The following is a 22,230-nucleotide window of genomic DNA, read 5'->3' as shown; positions in this document are numbered from 1 at the left end:
CCCGTGGAAAAAGCAGAATGTGATCATGAATTAAAGACTGGTTTTGGAATAACTATGTATAAGAAGTCAAATTAGAATGGCATAGGCAGCCTTAATTCTGACATTTTAAAAATCTTTTAGTAGTTAATTTGTCCATTTTAATAGTGTTTGTTTCATATAGCTGTGTGCATGCCATATTTAATTTCAAAGATTATACACATTTGTATACAAATTAGATGCAGCCGACCAGTCTCTGGCATGATGCAACCCTTGTCACCAAGAAGGCTGGGTGCCTCTGAACTAAGATATACCTTTTATAAGAAAAATATTGTACAACAGAGGGTATAAATTGGAGCATTAACAAGTCATCCGTTACTGTCACAGGCAAGCAGTGCAAAGCATTACACAGAGCAACACTGCACTCTGCTGGGAGACAATGAATATAACAACTGCAATGCTCCCCAATAAGGGCTTGCGATGTTGAATTCCCTGGAACTCAGCAACTTACAGCCCAATCCTATAGCTCTTACTCGAGCAGAATGCCCATTTAGATAATCTTCTCAATTAGCAAACAGTTCACACAACAGATATGCTCATTATCATCTTCTCTGGTGCTGCCAATCTAAGGGTATTCAATACCAGAAAACAAATTCAATACCAGAAAAACAGGTTGTGCTGTTGCTAAACCCTGAAGAACTTAAAACTTTTAACTACAGAAAAACTGCAGAATTTAGAGAGATACTTTTAGAAGAAAAAAATATATTGGGTGGGGGAGGGAGGAAGATCAGGTGTAAGTGCTACTAACATGTATTTATGAAAATAATCAATCCAATTTTACTTTGGACTATTGATGCTCCTAGAGTTAATGTGTAAGGGCAACTTTACATGTGCTCTAGGGTGGGGTGCTTTAATTAAAGCAGCTCCCACAGTGTCTTGTGTATTCAGCACCGGACACTTGGAAACAGCCACAGGGGGGTGCTTTAACTAAAGCTTGATAACTGAGCTTTAACTAAGTGCCCCTGCTGTTATTTTGAAGCACAGGGAAGTAGAATACACGGACACCGAGGCTAACTAGTATACTCCAACAGACTTGATTAATCAATTCAGCTCCGATAGTGTTGGCAATTAGCACCCTTCAGAGCAGGTGTTGGGCATGTGTATAGGTGCCCTAAGGTGCCACCCTGCCCTGCCTTCTGCCTGATTTCAGACTAGCACAGCTAACTACCTCTTGCTATCAATGCTGTGTATATTCTACACTTGCCTGCATATGTCAGTGTCTTCTGCAAAGCTTCACTGATAGATGCTACTGAATAGTTTGTATTACTTTTTCTATTTAGAATAACATAGCCCCAGCCTCTCTGTCCATCAGGATACCTCAGAGTACTGGGAATTTGCTCTCTTTCGTAAGAGTGAAAGATTTTGTTGCAAGGTGGATTAACATTTGGTTTATTTCACAGGAGAAGAGAGCTGGAAAGAAAGACTAAAATGAAAGGAAAGTTATTGCTTTGCATATTAAGTGAAGGAGGAAGAGCTTTCAGGGAAACTTTGTAGCAAGAAAGAGAGCACGAGAACAAGAGAGAGAGAAGGATCTGCCAAGACAGAATGTGAAAAACTGAGCGCAGAGAAGAGATGTAGGCAGGGGAAGAAGCAGGTGTGCACAGCCTTCAAGCAGATTTTATTGCCAAGTTAAGAGGAAGGCAATGAAGGACTTCATAGGAGCAGCATAAACCAGCAGGTGGGTTGGCCCCCACCCCATGGAGCATTTAACTATTGTAGAATGGCAAATTCCCACACTCTGATCGACCATATGTTGCTGCATGTTCTTGTGTAAAGCTTCTTTTCTTCTCTATAAGGAGCTCTTTCTCCTTTTTGACTGGGGTAATCTCTTGCTATTTGAAAAAAATAACCTTTCTAAATTTTCTTAATATACTTATAGGGCTAGACTCTCTGGCTATGACTAGAAGTAACTTTGAACCATCTCAAAAAGGGAAAGAAGAGCTGCCCCTCTACACTGCACATCAGATTAACTGTTACCTCCGTATGCTCTCACAGCAATGCAAAGGAGCTAAAATTGCTGCCAACTGAACCCTGAAAAGAAACAGGACTAAGGTCACAACAGTTTTGCTACACCTGTATGGTTAAAGGACCACAGGGACGTTATAGTTACCTCATACAGGACGCAAGAATTAAAATTAGAGAAGGTAATTTAAACGCTAAAGAATCTTTTCAAGTCCCTAGGAGAGCTCCTTGATGGTCTTTTTTACTGCAATCCCAACTGTGAGGCATGAATAATTTATCCAGTAGTCTGCCACTAATTACCAAAACGAACAAAGAAAGCCAAGGTTAAAAAAAATGTAAGTGCAAAAGTGGAAAAGTTATACTAACCTCAAGCCTCTTTTCAAGAGACTCTATTCTGTCTTTTTTGCTGGCCAGGTTTGCTCGTGTGTATCGGTTCTGTCCAGGCAGGTATAACACCTGGCTGTAACATTCTTCCCACACCTGGTTATAAGCTTCACTAGAGAGCTCTCCATGCCCCATTCCTTGCTTTACCACCTCCATCTCTTGGGCCAACAGGTCTTGAGCCTGTTAGGAACAATGAGATAAATTACAACAATAAGATACAGCATGAGGCAATTTCTCATTACCTCCATCATGCAATTAAGAGAGGTCATTGCTCTCGTTACAAAAATCTTCTTGTTAGCATAACCTAACTATGAAGTTTAACACAGATGTTATGCATTTTAAATGAATCCCAGGAAAAGGGCTACTCCTACTGAAGTTAGCTCCTCATTTCAAGCAGCTTGACCAGTCCTGATATTCCACTCTGCTGTCCTTTGCAAAAGCAGTGAAACATCTCAATCTGACTGCAAGAGATAAAAGCAATTTGTTCAAGAGGGAGAAGGGCAGGTATTCTAGCAGCTGCTCTATCGGACAGAAATAACCTATTTCCTTTTGCTTCTCAATTTCAGAAGAGCTTGGGAAAATCCATGCAGGGAAGACTATGCTGTTCATAGCTAAAAAATACATTTTGACAGAGGAGGACACAACCAAATGGGGACACAACTAATACCCATCATGCAGGACAGTGTGTGCCTGCGTCTCCAAAGAGATCTTTGATATTGCAGAAGCCTGCTCTGTTATACTGGCATAACTCTATGGATCAAACTGGTATAATGGAGAGGTCAGTCCCGGTCTCAGGACCACACCTGGTATTCATGCTAGTAATACACCCAATAAAAAGCAAAGACAATCCGCAACACACAACGCCATAGCTCCCATTTCCGCTGTGTGTGTTACTGTAAAAAGCAAACGCTGAGTTTCCATATTCAATGAATTCTCAACCAGGGCACCCAGAAATTTCAAACAGAAATGTACAGTTATGTTCTTTCTGAGTTCTTTGCAATAGAAAACCTGTTCGATTATTTTTCTGTAGTCAAAAAAGTGAAAGCTAAGAGCTGTTATTTCCCAAGGGGTGCTTTGAGTCTTTCCAATGGTGCCTTGAGTCTAAAAAGGCTGAGAACCACTGTAGTAGATACACCACTGAATGTCAGCTAATCTTTATAGTAGCAAGAAGCCTGGAATCATCCACTCAGAAGAATACAAGGACCGAGTAATTAATCAGGCATGCATCTAGATGAGACAGAATAATAAGAGTCAAAACATTTTTATTATAGTTAAACCCTAAAAATCAATCATTCTCCCCACCCCCCACAGGAGCCTGAATTTTTACCTCTGGATGGCCTGGTTAGATTATTTTGTTACGAAATCCATCTAGTTTTCAGAGCTTTATAAGCTCCATTATTTTAGATGGCCCTTTGTATAAAGGGAGAAAATGTGGCATCTTCTAAAGAGGGTTGAGGAAAAAAAAAAAAAAAAAAAATCAGAAGAGCTATCAGGGTTTTAATGAAGACTAGCTTATATGGTGATGTTCAGTCTGTCAAAAATCCACATGAAAGTACAGATGGCTGTATGGGGGTACTGCTCAATGGACAGGAGAGCAAGAAGGAAAGAGTGAAAAACAAGTTTTGTCTGACAATTAATGAAAAAAAAAAAATTTCCAGCAACTACTCAGCAAGTTTCCAGACAGGGAGAACTACTGGAATGTGGAATAGTCTCCAAGGGAAGTGACAGAAGCCCCGATTCTTGGTACGCTTAAAAATAGACTGGACAAAGCACTAAAACATGTACCTTAGGGAACAATCTGACATTGGCAAGGTGGTGAACTACATGATCTAACTGCATTTTCCATCTCTAGCTTCTACTGCTATGAAATTTTCAAACATAATTTTTCATTCACTAACACATTGGAAGTACATTCTGTTCAGCATTGCTAGTCTTAGATTCTTGAAATCACAACTGAGATACGATCACAAATCTGTTTTTTGTTTTTTACATCTTTAATGTTCCCGAGGAACCAGATATCTGGGCTGGGCAGTCTAAGAACCTGTACAGAAATCTATCTAGAACCTAACCATGCATGACCCTTTTATATAAAACACACTCAGTGGAACACGATTTTGTCCTTTTCATCCATTCTGATGACAAAGTAACATTAGTAAAAGATTACTGGCAAACTCACAGGGGAAAATCTCTCAAAGAACAAACTCCACTGATTTACTTCTGAACTTTGTTATCTGTTATTTGGCTATAAAGTGAAACATCTGTAATTACTTAATGCATCAATATCCTGAACAAAAGGCCTTGGTACATGACCCAGAGACAGTTGCTTGATTTGGAGGATAGAAGCAAGTCAAGATGGAGCTCCCAGCCAGAGTGCTGTGCTGTTCCAGTAGCAACCAAGTCTGTTTATATAGCAACCCTTATGTCCAGCCAGCTTTGCTTCAAGCTCAGTTGTTGTAAATGAAGATCCCGTTAAATGCAGAGCAGCAGAATTGGCAGTGGCATAAATCAAATACCATGGCCTTAGAGCTGAGCATTGCTAAAAGTGGTTTATGAAGCTGACAGTGACTAGGTGGAGAAGGGTGTTGGAAATGTGTACTCATTATTTTCCATATAATACTGCAGCATTTTTCAGCTGACTGTCTCAAGGTCCTTTCCAACATTTACCAAACAAACCAACCACCCTAGGGATATAGACAGTGGCTACAGGAAAGCTGTGTGGGCTGAAGGAATCAGGTTGTAACTTCTAAACTTAGCTGTATTCTGGCTCTGCCACTGACTCAATGGCTCTACATGACTTGGAAAACTCACTTAATCTTTTTGGTCTCTCTTTCCCAGTGTGGAAAAACTAGAGAATACACATGGACCTCCCATACTGGAATCCTGTAAAGGTTAGTCAGTGCCTGGGCAGCTTTGAATGAAAAAAATCAAGTGCTAACTATCACACTTCTTGGATTGTTTCCACCTCAGCAGCGAGCACAAGAAAAGTATGGTAGTTCTCTAGTAATGAACAGTAACAATACTTAGCAGGCAGAGGATAGGAAGTAAAAAGAGATCACACCCTATATAAGGCTACAGGGTCATTTAGTTTAACATAACAAGTAGTTTTACTGTGGCAACAGTAGTAAGAAGTTTTGTGCCAAGCAATTAGGACGTTTTAAATTTTATCCAAAGAAACCCAAACCTTCCAGAACACAACGCCTCCCTTCAGCAGGCAGAGCCACTGGCTTAGGAATAATTCAGGGGGAGGCTGGGCCTCTGAATTACAAACGACACTTCTCGCAGCACCTCCAGTCTTTGAAAGTCTCCCAATACAGGTTCACCTCAGCCAGTGCCTGCTTTTCCTGGAACATGACAGGATCTAGTGTCCATATGTTGGTAGCAGTATGCCACACAGTTCTTACCTTCTTGAGGTCATCTTTGGAAAACTTATCATAAGGACTTTGTTCCAGATAAGTCATATGCTCTGTGCTGCTGGCTCCAAATCCTGGGCCTTTCCCCTTCTTAACCCCAGGCTGCTCTCCATATGGGTGATGCAGAAGATCAAAATGAAGCATGGTAATCATCTCTTTCTTTATCAGTTCTTCACTCTTCTGCAGGTCTGTCAGAGGAGGTTCTACATTTAAGGGTCTCAGGATCGTTTCATTAACCTACCCAGAAATAAAACAAGTTTAGAAACAAACACTCCCATTCGCCAAACTGTACCTACACCATTCAAACATTCCCGATGGAACTACGAACTAAGCTGTATGCAACAGATGCTCAAAACGCTTCGAATCAGATTTTACCTAGTCCAGATTTTGTATTCTAGATGGCCACACGGTAACGAAATGAGCATACTAACAGAACATCATTATTCTATTCTGACCTTGTTTAGTTCTGTTATACCTCCCAATGAAGTGGAAAGGACTATTTTGGTCTCTCCTTTAAAGCAAAGGGGAGCAATAAAAGGGAATTTGGATTTACACAAACTGTGAAGAAACTTCTTGTACTTACTTCCGAAGGCCTCGGCAAATTCTTCTGAACAGCTTTGTGCATACGCTTCAGCTCCTTTACACGTTCTGCATCTCTAATAGCCTAGACAGATATTTCACATTAGTCTAGTCACTGCAATAAAGTCAGTTATTCCCCAGTAATGCATGAGATGAACAGCAGCAGGCTCCACTGCAGTAGAATTTATGGGAATAAAGAACACAGCAAAAAATGACAAGAATGGGAGAGTGCAAAGGCCAAATGACCAGTCATTTCTACCCACTGGGTAAGATGGTCCTAATTTAATACATGATCCAAAGCCCAGTAAAATTCATGGAAAAAGTCTCTCATTCACTTTGCTGGGCTATGGATCCCATGGGCTTGGTCTCTCCAGTATGCTGCTCTTTCAGCATTTTCCCACCTTAGTTTCACCTGCATGAGAAATCTACTCTATGACCCCACCTGGTCTTGCTCTTTCAGCTTTCTATGGTCTCTGGTTAATCTGTTGCCAGGCCAACACTTATCCCATGATGGCAGTTTAGTAAGCAACCCAGGGGTTGTGCTTCCCCACATCCTGGCTACGAATAAAGTGTTGAGGCAGCTGTGTCTAACAGAAGGATGATAGCCAGCATCTGTGCAAGAGGAAAAAATGGAGCTATGAACCAGCCTCCAGCACACTTATAGAGACCGCCACAGGTTGGCAGCAGGATACTGGAACGTCAACGTAGATATATCCAAATGTCTCTATTAAGGCTCAAAAAATAAAGCAAAAACCTAGAACTCTTGGTTCAGAGATGATACCTTTTATTAGACCAAATGAGAAATTGCAAAAAAATGATCTTTTTTTGCAAGCTTTCGGGCTCACATGCCCTTCCATCAGGCTCAGGGAAAGTTAAAGATGGTAAAAAGGTCCCATATGTAGGAAATAAACTTCATTTTTGCACAGAGGAAGCAGGAGCTGGAAATCTATTAAGGTTCATGCACTCAAAGACCTTTTATATTCTCCTATGTGGTGACACTTTTTGTTTTTAAATTACACTCTGGGGGCACATGTCAGGGAACAGTTTGTCCTGCCTGTTGGCTTAGGAGCTTACGGCTGTTATAAAGTGACCTGACTTGATGCTATACAAGTTATTTGGTCCTGAACAAAGGAAATAGCCTTTTATGCCTACACAGCAGCAGGGCAGGCAGAGTACTAACTACACCCTTCCAGAGCTCCACACTGCACCTTTCTTGCAGCACCACTGGAAGCGCAGCCTCTTTAAAAGCCACCACCTCTTGGACAAGGTACCTGTTCTCTCTCTCTCTCTCTCCAGAGCATTATTGCTTCAAAATTTTGCCCTGGATCTCAGTTTCCTCCAACTATAGAAGGGAGGTAGATAAATGCTATTACGTATTTACTCCATATTTGTCTCATAGTCTACTGACACCAACTCCTCACTCAGAGAACTTTGTGGACTGGTTTGTATAGCTCCAAGTTGCCAAGCAGTTAGTATGACAAATTTTGGAATAACACTGAATGGGCATGCCTACACATGACATTAACACACAGCAATCAACCCTGGTGTTTATTGTGCCGGAATTTATTACTCCTGGGCGTGCCACTTGAACTTGCCCGCAACTACAGCACATTGAGCCAGGTTGCAGCAGTTCCAGCTGGCAGGGGATCTGGGGGAAGAGGAGTCAGCTTGCCAACCTGAGGCTGCTCCAACCTGATGCACCATGCTGCAGAGGGACTGGCTGGGCCGCGAGGGTGCTCCAGTGCAGGGCTAGCTAGCAGGCAGCCCCTACACTGAAGCACCCTTGTGCCCCAGCCAGCCCTATCACCATTTACACATCCGTTGCACTGCACAAAAAAAAAAAATTTCATCCACAAAATAAACTCAGCCACAGGATAGTACTTGATTTACAAGTACTAAGCTGTGGTGGAGTTTATTAGTTTACTGTGGCCTAACAAGACTGCTCACATAGACACTGAGATGTTTACAGTGGAGCTAGTTAGGCAGCTTCACAGTAAACGTTTTGTGTAGACGCGCCCATTTTCATACTAACCAAGGGTATATATCATGTAATGTAAATATATCCCATCCTTTGGTTACAAGACCATGCAGATTTGTATTGTATTTGTATTCTACCCTGCGTACAATTGTTTCCAAAAGAGGAGATGGCATTAACAAAGATCCTAACCATTAATACGTATTCATAAGATTCAAATTTAATAAAGTTCCGTCTTTTATTCACTTTCCAAGGTAGATAACTAAAATACTGCTTTAAAAAGATAATGCACTAAAAACAACTTTCCAGTTAAATTTCTAAAATGAATATCCCTACCGTAGAACTTTAAAAAAGCAATATATACAAATACATAAAAATCAGAGCACCCAGTTGGATAAAATCCAACTTGCCACACCTTCATATTAAAGTTCACATGTGGACAGCAGCTGCCGTATTAAGTATGAATCCGAACGCATTTTTTTTAATGGAAATGTTATCTGCATAATGATAAGCAAATCTATGAATCTTTGCAGAATCGGAACTTAGAAATAGAAAAAATATTTTCATTTTCTTTTTCAGGAGAATCTTATTAAACCTTTCAATCTGTTAAGATTAGGTGGGATTTATATTTTTAACTTACTAACGTTATAATATAAACTGAATTTTTTTTAAAGTTAAGTATGTTCCTTTAAATATCCTGACTAGAAGTGATTCTCAACCAGGGTGTTATGACAGTTTTAGGTGCGCAGTCATGATCCACAAGATAAACCCAATGATTTCAAATGGAACGTATAGTGCTAAAAACATTCTGATGTGTTGTGGTCTGAGTTCTTTGCAACAGAAGAATTGCTCTATTATTTTTCTAGAGTCAAAAAAACTAAGCTAGCATTTTCTACGGGGTCCATTGAGTCTAAAAAATGTTGAGAACCACAGTCCTAAAGTCAGTCCATTTAACAGTTTTGCTCATTTTCCTCTACATGCCATTGCTTTTACTAAGCATTCTTCTCAAACTACATGAAATAACCTACTGCATGGAGTCTTTCTGGCAATTTATTAACTTATTCTCACCTGTTTGCGAGCATCAATATCAGCAGCATCTTCTACAAATGTCTCATCTACTTCATGTTCCTCAAGCTCTTTTTCTGCATTTTCTGGTAATACAATCTCAAAGTCATTCTTTGGGGCAGGAAGAGACAGAAGGCCTACACGAAGATGCTCACGAGATTCCCTCTCCTGTTGAAAATTAATCAAGTGTTAATCATTCTGTATTTATGAACAGAGATTTACAGAACACAGTAGGTTTCCATGTTCCTAACCTAATACATACACAAGAAAAAGGAACAAAAGTCCCTTATGGTGATTTTTAAGCTTCCTGGGAAACCAATTATTAATAGAACATATAAGTGAACATTAATTTTAAAGATGTTTAATGAAGGAGGAATGTTATTAAACCCTGTCATACAAAAGGCAGAGTGAACATACTCCGGAGTGAAGGAATCTCTTGGTGTTTGCAGAGGATGTAGAGCTTCCCTAAAGACACCTAGTGCAAGAAAAACCACTCACAAAAAACAGACAGTGGGCTACTTTAAGAGTGGCTCTTTTTAGTGGAACTTCCAGTGCAACATTAGGGTTTCACAAAGCCATGCATTTCATGAAGGCATCTGATAAAAGTACTGGGTATAGGGCTATTTATGAGCTGGCTACCTTGAGACTTTTCTTTTAGATAGTACTGCAGCTTTCAAACCTGAAAAAACTATGATACAGTGGTTTAATAGCAAGAGCAATAGCACACTGGGGAGATCTGCAGGATGCTGAAAAACCTTGCTGACCCTTCCATAGGCAAAAGCCAGGCTTACTTTAAACACACTGACATCACACCGAAACACTCTTTAAGTACCTACAAATAGGCCTTGTCCTTTAAACTGAAAGAAACTTCATATTCTGGATTCTAAGAGCTATATCCTTAAAAAAATAAAATGGGCTTTGGATTGCATGTGTTTTGCAAGTCCTAAGAGAAACACCAATGCCCCTGGTGGGAGCCATCCAAAGCCACAGTAGAGGCTGCAGTTAGCCACATAAAAGGGAGTTCCAATGTAAGGCCTATTAGCTCTGTACCCTCTTACCCTACATCTAATTGGCAAGATTTATCTGGCCGAATAACCAGGACTGGAAAACTCAAAAAGGTAATGAAAAAATCTGAATGTGACCACAAGATTCCTGGGCATCCCAAGGCCAAAAACTCCTAATGGGTAAAACTTAAAAATCTTTTAGTTCCATTTTGTCAACACTGAAGGCTGATGAGAAGGTCCTGTACCTGGAACTGGCAGCCAAGATTATGAGGGATTTGAGGGTTTAGTTGGATTGCACAAAAAATTAATCTTTCCTTGAGACGGAGTATTTCCTGTTCAGCTTCAAAGAGCCAAGCGGGACTAAGACCTTGTTATTTCCAAACATCTTTCCTTAATGGATAGTTTGGGCTCTTTCACTCAAAGCCATTTTTAGTTTTCTTACGTGGCAACGTCTTTGTTTTTAAAGTATACTCTTGATGTTACAAAAATGTTAAAATGGTAAAGTATGTTAAGGGGATAATCTTATCTTTGAAGACGTTTAATGGAAGATTCAGGTGCCTCTTATGTTCTACTTACCAGTTGCTTTGTATACGATGGGTCACTGTAATCTGCCATTCCTTCCTCTGGATTGATGTTTAACTTGTCTCGCAGGGGAGTTCTACCTGGTGTTGCTCCAACTGCTGGTTTAGGGGTTGTTCCCCCCCGAGGGGTTAAACTTTCTGGTCCATGAGAAGGAGTCCTAGGAAAAAAAACCCATATTTGATCTATGAAGCGGTACCAGAAAATGTACCCAGATATTAAGAAGACACTAAAACCAGTGGTAAGATGATTACAAGGAGCAAACTAAAACCAAATCGGGTAAAGGATATTTCGACCTGAAGCCTACCAGATTTCAGTGCCAGTGAAGAGAAAATTCAGGTGTAAAACATCTGGTCCAGCAGTTAGGACATTAGCTTGGGATTCAAGAAAGAAAACCTTCCTGAAACAGGTCACTTTTGTTTCTCTGGCCCTCGTATGGCCGTTAATGAAATTGTACTTCTCAACCACCAAGGCTTTCAGGAAGTACATACATTAAAAGAAATTTGATTCAGTGATTGGAGCCCATGCAAATCACTTTAATAGACAGAACACTTTAATAACTCTGTTATTTGTGAAGATATTTCACATTGCAATAGGGAAAACTGGTAACACTTTCTGTACAAATAATAGAATCAACCACACTAAAGGAGAAAATACTCACTCTTTATAGTATAGTATAGCAAATATAGTGATACTGAGTAAGAACTAGTAAAAATCTTCACAGAACAGGATAGATAGAACATGTGCTGTACAGAACAAGCCTGGCCAAGAGCGAGCTGGATTGCATGATTTAATAGATCATTGTGTTTCTAATTAATATGACTCTGCTATAACACTATAATAAAAAACGTATCAGTAATTTCTCTCCATGAAGAAAAAGTAACAGTACATACACACTCACTGACTCTCTCAAAGCACCACATTCAAAGTACAAGTACAAAAGTTATATCATTTTAACAATGGCATTTAGAAAAATACTGCCATTCATTTTTAGACTTAAAAAAGGGTTTATTCAGCAAATCGTACATCAAAATGTCAAAACCAATTTAACCAAACTTCATTTTATTTGGCCCAGAACAAGCAACATTCTAGTTTCACAGAGACGAAACGCAGCTTTTCCTACACCAAAAAAATTCAAGATTTGAATGCATTAAAGTAACATTTTAAACTTATTTTTTCAGAAGTATTGTCACAACCAAGGCCTCAGTATTCTGTAGTGAAAGATGACAGTTTCCATGATTTAGTAGCAGCAAAACATTACAAATTTCAGACTACCGTAGAGTAACAGTGAAGCATAGGAAACAAGATAAATGTATTCTTTCTTACATGTTGAGAAATGTTCTGCTGAACAAATAAATAGTAAAAAGATCTAACCCGATTTAAAACCACTGATAGCACAAAGGTTCTATTTCATTATATTATTGCTTCTTTAAATAAAAGGAGATACATTTTAATACCACCACTTCTAATATTATATGCACAGATTTCTTTGCTCAAAATTCTAGATTGATACAAGCGAAGTACATTTACGCATGTGCGAACCTAAGCTTTCGGGGAATGGAAGTGCTTAAATGTAACATCATATCCAGCAAGCAAAACGGCACAGGCCAAACCCTATGCTCCTGCTCAGCCCCACTGAATTCAACAGGTCTCTACAGAAAAAAACATCTGGTTTTAGAGATTCCTTTGCAGAAGAGGGGTACAATTTTTTTCCCAGAGGTTGGGCTGAGAGCGTTTTTGAAAAGCTGCCACAAAGGCCCCTTTTATTTCATTCTGTACTTCCATGAACATGATATATAGAAATAAAATTAGAACTTGGGTTGAAAAACTTCACACACAAAATGCACCAAGGGTAATATTTTTCAGTCCTATGGAACTTGGCATTTGAGGAACGTGTGTTTATTCAGGACCTACTGTAAGAGTCAAACTAACAATTCCATAATATTTAGATTGGCAACAGAAGAAATTTTATATATACACTCACATATGTATGGCCTATAAAATATTTACCTCAGCTTTTCAAAGGTTCACAGTGGTTTTTAATCAAGTGACTCCCCACAGAGACCTCAGAGGCAATACTTGGAAAAGGTTATGATCTGTCACCAAACAGAATGCTAGTGTCCATTTTAAAATGTACCAGCACAGTATTACTTATATTACTGTAGCCACTGGAGTAATAGGCATGGACCAGAACCCCAGATGATTTGATTTTTATAAACAGAGTTAAGACAATGTGGGCTGGACTTGACAAGGATATATAAGGGGGGGGGAGCTACAAAGATTGAGGTGGGGAGGGGACATCAAGCTAGAGTCTACCCTTAGACACTAATCAATTAATCCTGTTGCTTTACTTTATTGAAAAAAAAGTCAACCCCACATATACATGCATTACTCTATAAGCTTGTGGACAGAGGTGATCTCTTTTATTAGATCAACCTGACTTTTGCAAAAAAAAAAAAAATTCTTAATCGCAAACTTGCAGGCACAAACACCCTCTCAGAGGAAAGACGGTAAAAGTTCTCCTGGGTAGAAATGAAAGTTCATATTTGAAATGAAATCTTCATATTTTCCCAAGTTGGAAACAACTGTGACCACCTGAAACCTGAGATCCTGCCCCTGCCTTTGTCTAAGGTAATTTGCATCATCACAGCCTCACAGGACAGCTGAGACACCTTGCCATATAACAACTGCTGCCCAGAGGGTTTTCCATCTATTGACTCCTCTGTGAAATCCTACGAAATATGAACTTCCACTTCTACCCAGGAGAATTTTTACAAGCTTTTCTCCGATGCCTGGTGAAGGGTGCCTGTGGCCAAAAGCTTGTAATTAAAGACTGTTTTTTTGCAAAAATCTTGTTGGTCTAATAAAAGATATCATCTCTACTATGAGTCCTGATTGCCTTTTCCTTTAGACCAATGCAACTACAACCTGGATACCCGATTCATACACTCTACCTACCCAGCTGTCTCTGGAGAGCATGCTTTACCTGAAGGGTGTTGAAAGCACTGTATTTGGAGTCTGAACAACTTGTCTTTGAGGTGTCACCCCAGAGAAGTCACTCTCATGGAGGGGAGTATTCAGACCACCTTTCAGGGGGGTGTCTACGTTGGTTAGGGCCATCAAGTTCTGGGCTTCCTGTGTGATAAAGAAGAGCACATTACTAGGTTCTCCAAAGCCATAGTTTGATCTGCAAATTTAACAGGCCTATTGTTAAAAGCGACTATGAATAAGATCAGTCAGGCAAAGGTCAAAACATGTTGTTGAAAAATGTTTAAAATTTCCTAATTTTAAGGACACTATGGTTATGGATCTTACACTTCAATTATAACAGAAATATTTAAAAATGCCCTTTCCAATAAAATATCACACACAAAGCAGGCACAAATATAAAGGGCTTGCTTAATATCTCAGTTTCCTTCAATCAGTCAGATGCTATAGCCAAGATTTTTTGAATTACAAGTATTTCTAGAAATACTGTTCACAATAGTTTAAAAGCACTGCTACTCAAAACGTACTGTTGTGCCTATACTTCAAAAATCAGAGGCCAACAAAAATGTCTCAAATTCTTCCAAAAGCATTCATGTATGCAAGCATCAAAATCATTAGGTTGTATCTGAAAAATCAGTCCACGATTGAAAGGGGACTTTGCCCTACACATTTAACTGTGTAGAATTTATACCACCTTCTCTTAAAAACCAGCCGTACTATAATTTCTAGAAGGAAGCAATAATCCAGACATTCATCCATACTGTCATCACTGCCCAAATAAAGAATTTCAGGTATATTTTTCAAGAATAAGGGAGTGTGATGCCTAAATCCCATGAAGTTTCCATTTGGTTCTTATAAAAATATCAGCCTCAACTTCTAGCACCAGACTGACTTAGTAATGTTTGAACAATATTCCAGCAATTCTTATACTGCATTAGTTCAGCGAGCTACAATTTATTGTAGTTTTTAAAATGACATGATAAAGCTCAGATAGACAAGGTCCTCTGGGTACATCTGGTATCTTTTATTAGACAAACTCAAATAGTTGGAAAAATTCCTCTTAACAAGCTTTTGGGCACAAACACCCAAGAGGAATTTTTCCAACTATTTGAGTTGGTCTAATAAAGGATATCAGATTTACCCAAAGAACCTTGTCTGCCTGTGTCCTTAGACCAACATGGCTACCTACATCCATGATAAAACTCAAGTAGATAAAAGAGATATTAACTAATAGAGTATAAAGGAAATGATTTTTGGAATGAAATTACTGTTTTCAGAATGCAAGATCAGTTCAGAAAAATAACAAAGTAGCAAAGCCTACCAAAACAACACTGGGGAATGTTTCTGTTCGAAACTCTTATCCCTATCACACCACTGACAACAAGTCAAGAACAACGCATTTCCCATTACCATAAATACTAGGGCTGTGCAAAATTTCGAAAGCTGTTTTGTTTTGGAGGTGTTTTGGCTCGTTTCAGTGCCCGAAACACTGAATCTGAAACAAAATGGAAGGCTCTGAAACAAAATGTTTCAGAGGTGCCCTCCAGGAATAGTCCGGCACAGTCCCACAGTCCTCCTTTTAAAGTGCTGGGAGGCTGGGGCTGAGCAGGGCAGCCATGGGGGCTTCTCACATGCTTCCCCCACTCGGGCAGAGGCGGCATAGCTGGAGGGGCTGGGGGAGAACCTGCAGCCGCCTGGCTGTACCTGCCTCTCCCCGGCCCACCTGAATCTCCGAACAGGCACCAAAACAGCATCGAAACTCCAAAACAGATTTGGTCGAATTGAAACGGAACAGTGATCCAAAACGCTGTTCTCCGAAGCGGCTGAATCTGGAACCAAAATGAAACACAGCCATTTCGCATATCCCTACTAAATACTACACCTCCAAGCGTCAGCAGCTATTGATAAGAACAGACTATGCCTGCTAAAAGCAGATCACAGAATCATAGAAAACGATGGCTGGAAGGGACCTCAGGAGGTCACATCTAGTCCAGCCCCTGCTCACAGCAGGACCATCCCCAACTACATCACTTCATTCAAAGCTCTGTTGAACTGGGTCTTAAAAACCTCCAAGGATGGAGCTTCCACGACCTCTCTGGGTAACCTGTTCCCGTATTTTACTACCCTCCTAGTGAGAAAATTCTTCCTAATATCTAACCTAAACTTCCCTTGCTGCAACTTGAGACCATTGCTCTTTGTCATCTGCCACCACTGAGAACAGTCCAGCTCCATCCTCTTTGGAATCACCCGTCAGGTAGTTGAAGGCTGTTATTAAATATTCCTTCAGTCTCGTCTCCTCTAGACTAAGTAAGCCCAGTTCCCTCAGCCTCTCCTCAGAAGTCATGTCCCACAGCCCCTGCACCATTTTTGTTGCCCTCTGCTGGACTCTCTCCAATTTGTCCACATCCTTTCTGTAGTGGGGGGCCCAAAACTGAACACAATACTCCAGATATGGCCTCACCAGTGCAGAATAGAGAGGAAGAATCACTTCCCTTGATCTGCTGGCAACACGCCTACCAGTGCAGCCCAGTATGAAATTAGTCTTCTACGCAGCACACCGCTGGCTCATATTCAGCTTATTGTCTGCTGTAACCCCCAGATCCCTTTTTCAGAGCTGCTGTCCAGCCAGTCAGCTCCCAGCCTGTACCGGTATATGGGACTGTCCCATCCTAAGTGTAGGACTTTGCATTTGTCCTTGTTGAACCTCATGAGATTCTTTTTGGCCCGATACTTCAATTTTTCTAGGTCACACTGAATCCTAGCCCTACCCTCCAGCATATCTACTACTCTCCCCAGCTTAGTGTCATCTGCAAACTTGCTGAGGGTGCACTCTATGCCACCTTAAGGTCATGATGAAGACATTGAACAAAACCGGCCCCAGGACCAACCCCTGGGGCACTCCACTTGATGTCAGCTGCCCACTAGACATTGAGCCATTAATTACAACTCTCTGAGCCTGCTGCTCCAGCCAGTTTTTTATCCACATTACAGTCCATTCATTTAGTCCATACTTCCTTAGCTTGCCTGAGAGAATGTTGTTGGATACCATATCATAAGCCTTACTAAAATCAAGGTACATCACATCCACTGGTCTCCCCACATCCACAGAACCAGTCACCTCATCATAGTAGGCAATCAAGTTGGTCAGGCATGACTTGCTTCTGGTGAATCCACGCTGACTGCTCCTAATCACCTTCTTCTTCTCCAAGTGCTTAGAAATAGATTCCTTGAGGATCTGCTCCATGATTTTTCCAGTGACTGAGGTGAGGCTGCCAGGTCTGTAGTTCCCTGGATCCTCCTTTTTCCCTTTTTTAAATATGGGTACTATGTTTGCCCTTTTCCAATCATCCGGGACCTCTCCTGATCACCATGAGTTTTCAAAGATTATGGCCAGTGGCTCTGCAATCACATCAGCCAACTCCCTCGGCACCCTTCGGTGCATCCCATCCAGCCCCACGGACTTGTACACATCCAACTTTTCTAAATAGTCCCTAACCTGTTCTTTCACCACCAGGGGCTGCTCACCTTCTCCCCAGCCTGTGCTACCAGGTGCAGTAGTCTGGGAGCTGACCTTGTCTGTGAAGCCCCAGGCAAAAAAAGGCATTGAGCACTTCAGCCTTTGACAGTACGATTATAAATCAGATCCCAAATTCAAACCCAGTTGGATTAAGGATAAATCTCTCAGCTTTCTTTTTTTGTGGTACCTCAATCTTTCTGGTTCAACCCTCCAGTCCAGTTAAAAACCCGAAGTTTTGCTCTGTCCATTTCCACTTTACCTGTAGAATCCTGTCCTGTGCAGCTGGGGTTTTGGGTGTTCGAAGGGCGATGCTGTTATTGGTGACATTATATTCAGATAAAAGGGTACTGGAAGCAGAGTTTGTAATTCCAGACTCCTCGGCTGTCTGACGGGCGATCTCGCTTGCCTGGCCAACTTTTACTACTTCTTCCAGCTCTGTATCTGAAATCTGTAACAGGAAACTCCTATCAAACATTAGCATACATTTGGGAGAATAACATTCTTAACTGCAGGCGTCTAAAACAGCATGGCTTTCACTCCAGTAACAATGGAGAACAGTCTTCTCCAAGCCAATGTCTTTAATCTGCTGCATGCTGGTGGAAACACTATTATTTAAAAAATGTATTTGCTAAACAACCAAACATTCATAAAAAACCCATATTCTCAAAGAGGCCAAAGACAGAGCTTTGGTAGGTATAGCAAGTGTGATGACAGCATAAGCTTCCCCACACTGTGCTGCCAATATGTCACTGAGGTTGAGACAACAGCTCTGTCCTTACCCATTTGTACACTGGTCTTTCTGCCACCAGAAAATGGTGGTAATTCTAGTGAGGCTGGAACTACACTATGGCCAGTCTCATTTCACACACGCCACCAAGCAGCAGAAGACAACAACTCATGACTGACAGATAGCTTACCTGAGGAGCTGGAAGAACCAGTTTGCTTCTTTTTTTAGTGAACTCTGACACTCCACTGGTCTGAAGGATAGCTGATGGCAAGTCAGATTCTTTTTTCCGTTTCAGATGTTGTTTGTCTTTTTTGCGTTCTCGTCCTTCCTTCTCACTAATCACAGGGGACAACAGTATCAATTACAATGTTCAGAACTGTTCAGAAAAAAAAGATCCTGAACTCCAGCATATAAAAGGGGAGAGAAAGCACCAGTCTAGACCAACGGTTCTTAACGAGGGTGCTGGGGCACTCCAAGGGTGCCATAGTGTTAGCACCATTAGGTATGCAAAGCCAGATATTAAATAGGAATTCATGGTGTTGAAACCATTTTGCTTTGTTGTGGCCTTTCTGACTTCTTTGCTTTATTTGTTTCACTACAGAAAAATAATAAAAAGTAAGACTTGGAATTTTCCACGGGGTGCCTTAAGTCTAAAAAGGGCGAGAACTACTGGTCTGGAGGGTCAGAAGGCCAACAAATGAGAGAGAGACTGCAAGCCAGAGAATACCACATTTGAAAATAGTAGGATTTAGGCAAGTGTTTGCTATTTCAGCTGCAGTTACCGGAGAACCATTGGTGCAAGAGACCATAATTGTCTGCAGGGAGAGGTAAGAGCACTGAATTAAATTCTCACCCCCTCCTTTCCCCAAGAATTTTAATAGAGGCAACTCTTACATATGTTGAAAGAAAGTAAGAATTTCCTCATTCTCTCACAGCTAGTAGAAGGCAGCAAAGGGGGGCAGGAACTTGGGAAATCAGACTTCTAGGAACAGCAAGAGAAACAACAGCTAAAGTTTTCTGTGGGAGGTTGGGGTAGTGTTAGCAGGGCACAGATCCAAGTTCGAATTCATATGCTACATATATCACTTTTTATAAACAGCAGTTGAATTAGGGGCTATAATTCCGTCAAGAATTGCTGGTGGAGCCACTTGTGTTTCCTTCTCATGGTTCACAGCCATGAAAACCTCTTGCAAGAGTTACAGCTCTGGTAATTCACAGCCTTTCTGTAATTTACACAGTACCTAGCAGGTTGCCTACACTGTCAATAGTTAAAACAGAAATTAATTAGTTCAAAGTCTGTAAATCACATGGATGTTCTGTTCTCAATAAACAGCACTTGGCAGATATAACTGGGGACCAAATCATACAAGCAAAAATATCAGCTTGCCAGTTAACTCTGCATTTGACAATGTGTATGTAATTTCTCAACTGAAGGTTGTCAGAAAAAGAAAACTGTAAAAAACTTAAGCAGATTCTAACTAACTATGTTATAATCACATCAAGTGACCGAAATATATTAAAACAGCTTGCTCAAAGTGTTGCCAACACCGAAGTCAGAGCAATTAAAAGAAAGCTGTACCTTGTAGGAAGAAAGACGATGAAATGTAACGGACCAAGACTTTGTTTATTGATGTAAAAAAAAAAGAGATAAAACTGCCTGATGCAGGTGATTAACACATGATCCTTTCACTGGTTATCGTGCAATTCTTTAACATTTGAAAAATTTGGTTCGGAAGAGTAAAAAAAGTTTGAGGGGCCTCATCTGAATGCCCAGTTAACATTCTCCAACAATGTAAAACGGACACAAAAATTAGCATGCTCATTAGTATTAAGAGCCTGGGAAGTGACAAGGACTAACACTAAGTACAGTTAACTGGCACAAACCCCAGCATGGAATGCTATGTTTTGCCTCATGGACCCAAACGCTAAAAAGTATGACTTTCAACATTCAAAGCAAACTTACGATCTTAGTTCCCCATCAAGGTCTTGCTGACGTAGCTTCCTGAAGTCTGCATCCAGCGACTGGTAATTTTCCTCTGACGTATCATAAAAACCGGGGGCAGGCTTCTTTTCAAATGGGATTTCTGCATTATAATCCACACCTCTTTTCTTTTTTCTTTTCTTCTGGATCTCAATCCCTGCAGCTCGCAATTCCCGTCTCTTCTGGAGAGCTGCAAGGCGTCTAAGGAAATACAGAGGACATTACAGGATTTCAATGGAAATGCCATCATTTTAACAACAGCTATGACTTAAGTACAAATGTTGTTATTTATTAAACTTGACAGATCAGGGCTTGGTAACCTACAGCGTATGGGCTGGATCTGGCCTGCAAAGCTGCGACTCTGGTGGCATTTGATGGAGGGGAGCTCTGCCTTTGCCACACCACAGCTGGACAGTGGGGAGAAGCTGCAGAGGTGCTAGTGCCAGCCCACCTCAGACCTGAGCTGAATAATTTTGGCCCCACATTGCCAATCTCTATGACAGAGCATAACTAAATTACATTCTTACTACATCAACAGCATCAGCAGATGCATGACAAACAGAACCAAGGAGGTGATACTTCCCCTCTATTTGGCACTGGTCAGACCACAGCTGGAATACTGCGTCCAGTCTTGGGCGCCACGCTTCAAGAGGGATGTGGATAACCTGGAAAGGGTCCCAGAGAAGGGCCACTCATATGGTTAAGAGCTTGCAGGCAAAGCCCTACAAGGAGAGATTAGGCACCTGAAACTCTTCAGCCTCCGCAAGAGAAGGTTGAGAGGCGACCTTGTGGCTGCCTATAAATTCATCATGGGGGGGGCGCAGAAGAGAACTGGCGAGGCTCTACTCACCAAGGCGCCCCTGGGGGTTACAAGAAATAATGGCCATAAACTAGCAGAGAGCAGATTTAGACTGGACATTAGGAAGAACTTCTTCACAGTTAGAGTAGCCAAAATCTGGAATGGGCTCCCAAGGGAGGTGGTGCTCTCCCCTACCCTGGGGGTCTTCAAGAGGAGGTTAGATAGGCATCTGGCTGGGGTCATCTGAACTCAGCACACTTCCCTGCCTATGCAGGGAGTCGGACTTGACGATCTATTGAGGTCCCTTCCAACCCTAACATCTATGAATCTATGAACACCTAGATGATCCATTCAGGCCTACAGACCCACTGCCCCAGGTACTGAGCAAATACATACAAAGTCCCTCCCAGGGAGAGATTATGGTTCAAGGCCCTGATCCTGCAAAGACTTAAGCCTATGCTTAAACTGTGTGCTTTGTCACACTGAAGTCAACACATACAATCCTGCAATATAAAACATGTATGTATTTAGTTTCTGCAGGATGATGGTTTAAGACAAGTGCAGGTGGAAGGTGAGAGAGGAATATGCCAAATCTATACTGGCCCCCACCCTTTCACACACACACACAGATTGTTTGGGGGAGTTGTGGGTTTTTTGTTTGTTTTTTTAATAATTCTAAAAAATATGACAGGGCACCTGATCTAAGTTTTCCTTCAAAGATGGCCAGTTTGAGTCTTTATTTTATGTTATCTCAGTAGAAGTGGGCTGAAGTGATGCTGAAGTTAGAAAGAACAGTGGATTCACAAATCCATTATGGGAGAGAGATCTGTGTTTTCAGGTCATGAGAAGAAACTGAAATCCCAGCAAGTCACAGAAACAGACAAGGGAGCATGGTGGATAGTGTTGTGCTTACCTAGCTTCTTCCAGTTGCTTCTCTCTTGCTTTCCGCTTGGCTTTCTTTCCTTGAGTATTAGCCAGACGAGCTCTAGCTTCTGACAGCATTTCAAGCTCATCTGCAAGAATACAGAGAAAAAGGTTACCAACCTTCCACTTCATGTTGAATAAGAAGGGCCAATAAAGAGAACAGAAAGAAACTCTTTAGAAGCTGAAATATCAGTGTGTTGGTCTGAGCGCCATGGGCCTTCTACAGTCTTTTTCTCAACATAGTTTGCAAACCAACTGTCAACTGGGGCCAAGATTTTCAAGGGAAAAATCATAATGTTG

The 22,230-nt window shown here is 41.0% G+C and overlaps 1 protein-coding gene across 1 annotated transcript in view; it reads right to left on the bottom strand.

The window, feature by feature from the left end:
- Positions 1 to 22,230, bottom strand: part of CDC5L (cell division cycle 5 like) — a 50,117-nt gene that overhangs the window by 22,446 nt on the left and 5,441 nt on the right. The window contains exons 5-14 of the mRNA XM_090030913.1: positions 21,920 to 22,019; positions 20,190 to 20,408; positions 18,417 to 18,561; positions 17,759 to 17,947; positions 13,981 to 14,129; positions 10,992 to 11,154; positions 9,415 to 9,579; positions 6,376 to 6,456; positions 5,784 to 6,029; positions 2,365 to 2,562 (exon numbers count right to left, since the gene is read on the bottom strand). Of these exons, the coding sequence (XP_089887039.1) occupies positions 2,365 to 2,562; positions 5,784 to 6,029; positions 6,376 to 6,456; positions 9,415 to 9,579; positions 10,992 to 11,154; positions 13,981 to 14,129; positions 17,759 to 17,947; positions 18,417 to 18,561; positions 20,190 to 20,408; positions 21,920 to 22,019 (1,655 nt within the window). The remainder of the gene's footprint in view (positions 1 to 2,364; positions 2,563 to 5,783; positions 6,030 to 6,375; positions 6,457 to 9,414; positions 9,580 to 10,991; positions 11,155 to 13,980; positions 14,130 to 17,758; positions 17,948 to 18,416; positions 18,562 to 20,189; positions 20,409 to 21,919; positions 22,020 to 22,230) is intronic.

Source organism: Crocodylus siamensis, chromosome 1 (genome assembly GCF_052110815.1).
Source record: "Crocodylus siamensis isolate JL-2025a chromosome 1, ASM5211081v1, whole genome shotgun sequence".
Classification (NCBI taxonomy): domain Eukaryota; kingdom Metazoa; phylum Chordata; order Crocodylia; family Crocodylidae; genus Crocodylus; species Crocodylus siamensis.
This window is presented reverse-complemented; position numbering and strand designations above follow the sequence as displayed.